Source organism: Rhinolophus hipposideros, assembly GCF_964194185.1.
Source record: "Rhinolophus hipposideros genome assembly, chromosome: 5".
Lineage (NCBI taxonomy): Eukaryota > Metazoa > Chordata > Mammalia > Chiroptera > Rhinolophidae > Rhinolophus > Rhinolophus hipposideros.
The window spans coordinates 94,183,766-94,186,150 of NC_138051.1; the positions used below are offsets into that span (position 1 = coordinate 94,183,766).

The 2,385-nt window shown below is 64.0% G+C and overlaps 1 protein-coding gene across 1 annotated transcript; it reads right to left on the reverse strand.

Moving 5' to 3' along the window:
* Window positions 1-419: 419 nt before the first annotated feature.
* On the reverse strand, window positions 420-1,929 carry GSC (goosecoid homeobox; the record flags this gene model as incomplete). The annotated part of the gene is made up of 3 exons (XM_081047997.1): window positions 420-575; window positions 894-1,153; window positions 1,575-1,929. The coding sequence occupies 3 exons, from the start codon at window positions 1,927-1,929 to the stop codon at window positions 420-422; spliced, it is 771 nt and encodes a 256-aa protein (XP_080904123.1).
* Window positions 1,930-2,385: the final 456 nt, after the last annotated feature.

A 2,385-nucleotide genomic window follows, 5' to 3' on the forward strand; every position in this document is an offset into this window, starting at 1 on the left:
CGTACCCAGTTTCTTTCTTTCTTTCTTTTTTTGGACAAGTCAGAGCTGCCCAATGTTTCTTTGGAAGCTACAGGCTAGCTAGATTTGTTTTCTGGGCCACTGATGGTGGTGGTGGCGGAAGGGTACGAAATACGGAATGTGGCCCGTCTATGTCGCCATCACTTTATTGTATTGTCACCGTTAACTTAACTATAAATACTACGGTGGGGAGCCAGGCACCCGCGGCCTCGGACTGCGGGGCTGAGGGCCCCGCGCGCCCCGACCCAGGCGCCGGCCCTCCCGGCTCTGTACACTATTTACAGCTCCTCGTTCCTCTTTCTCGACCCCCTCCCGCAAGGCAGCGCGTGTGCAAGGAAACAGCATCGTCTGTCTGTGCAAGTCCTTCGAGTTAGGCAAGGGCCACGGCCGGCCGGCGGCCGTCAGCTGTCCGAGTCCAAATCGCTTTTACCTTCCTCTTCCCTCTTCTCGGGCGACGCCTTCGACGACGGCTTGTTCCACTTCTCGGCGTTTTCCGACTCTTCAGACGAGGACCGCTTCTGCCGCCTCCATTTGGCCCGGCGGTTTTTAAACCAGACCTGTTGCACAAGGGAGGGGACACAACCACAGTGTGGATCAAAGGCGCGGTCCCCAAAGCCTGCGCACCCCCGGGCGTGGCGTGGCGTGGCGTGGCGTGGCAGCCCGGCGCACTCCGGGTGGAATCCGAATCTAGACACCCGCGAGCGCGCGCGCGCGCCAACAAAACGAGAGGAGACTTGCTCCGGCTTCCGCATTTCCCTCCAACTTCCTGGGCCTAAAGCGCCCTCCAGCCGCCTCCGGGCCGCCACTGGGGTGTTTCTCAAGCGCAGGGAGATGGAAGGGGAACCGGGCAAACCCAGGCAGGGCCCCGCGCCTACCTCCACTTTCTCCTCGCGGAGATGCACCTTCCGGGCCAGCTGCTCTCGGGTACCCACGTCTGGGTACTTGGTCTCCTGGAAGAGGTTCTCCAGCGCTTCCAGCTGCTCGTCGGTGAAGATGGTGCGGTGCCGCCGCTTCCGCCGGCAGTGCAGCTGGTTGAGGAGCTGCAGCTCGGTGCGCGACAGCGTGCCCACGTTCATGTAGGGCAGCATCTGGTGCGGTACCGGGGACACCAGCACCGAGCCGGGGCCCTCGTAGCCTGCGACAGAGCAGAGCGCACGGTCAGCCGCTCCCCTGGCCCCCGCGCACACGCCCGCCCGCGACCACTCCAACTTTAAAACCGTCTACGAGGGAGTGCTGGGAGCTGTGCGCGGAAAGCGAGGGTGCAGGGAAAGGCAGGAGCGCGTCAGAGCGTCCACGCGTTAAAGAATCTCTACGCCCCCGTCTCCCTACGCGGGCACTGAGTTCCATTTTCCGCTAACTCGCATCAAGTTTGCAGCAAGTGTGCACACCCCAGCGCCCGACCCGCAAAAAAATAAGGGGGTGGGGTGGGGTGGGGTGCAGATTTGCAAGAGGAGACAACTTTGTGCAAAGTGAAAAAGCAAGCGCCACCACCCGCCGACGCCCCGGGAGCTTGCGAGCGCGGCCGGCGGCGAAGGCCAGCGCGAGCGCGACCCTACCTGGGGCAGGCGGGACGCAGGAGCACTGCTGGGCGCCCAGCGGCGGCACGGCCCCGCAGCAGGCCGGGCCCACGGGCGCCGCCTGCACGTGCAGCTGCCCGTAGAAGTAGTTGTTGTAGCCGAGTCGGGAGCCACCCACCGCGGCCGAGAGGCCTGCGCCGCCGGGGGCCACGGGGCGCGGGTAGAAGGCCCCATAGTCCGAGGAGGCGCCGCCGCCGGCGCCGTAGAGCGAGTCCCCGTGCAAGGCCGGGAAGACGACCGGAGCCGCGGCGCTGGGAGCCACCGGCAGCACCGAGTCCTTGCAGCGCGGCCGGGCGGCCAGGATGTTGTCGATGCTGAACATGCTGGCGGGCATCCCCGATCCCCGCGCCGGGATGGGGGGCAGCGGGGACGCGCCGAGGAAAGAGCCTCAAAGTGGGGGGGTCCACTCTCCTGAGCCGGACCAAACCGAAAGAGAGCGCCGGCGAGCGCGCGGCCCTGCACCCCTCCCCGCCCCCTGCGTCCGCTCTCCCTCCTCCCACCCTCCCCTCGCCGCAGCGTTCGCTGAACTCAACCCGCGGGTAGGATGGAGTTTAGCCCAGCTGAACCTCTAGTTGGTTTTATACTGAGTCGACGTCATCCTGGATTTAGTTCCTGGTAATATGCAGATGACAAACAGAACCAGATTTGGCCCTTTCTGTTCCTTTGGGTGGTGGGGCTTTCTGGAAGGGGGAAGGGGGAGAGGTGCCAAGGGGAGGGGGTTACGGGGCCTGAAAAGAGATTGTGGATTGAGAATTAATGAAATTAACCTAATCTTTTCCATTCAGCCTCC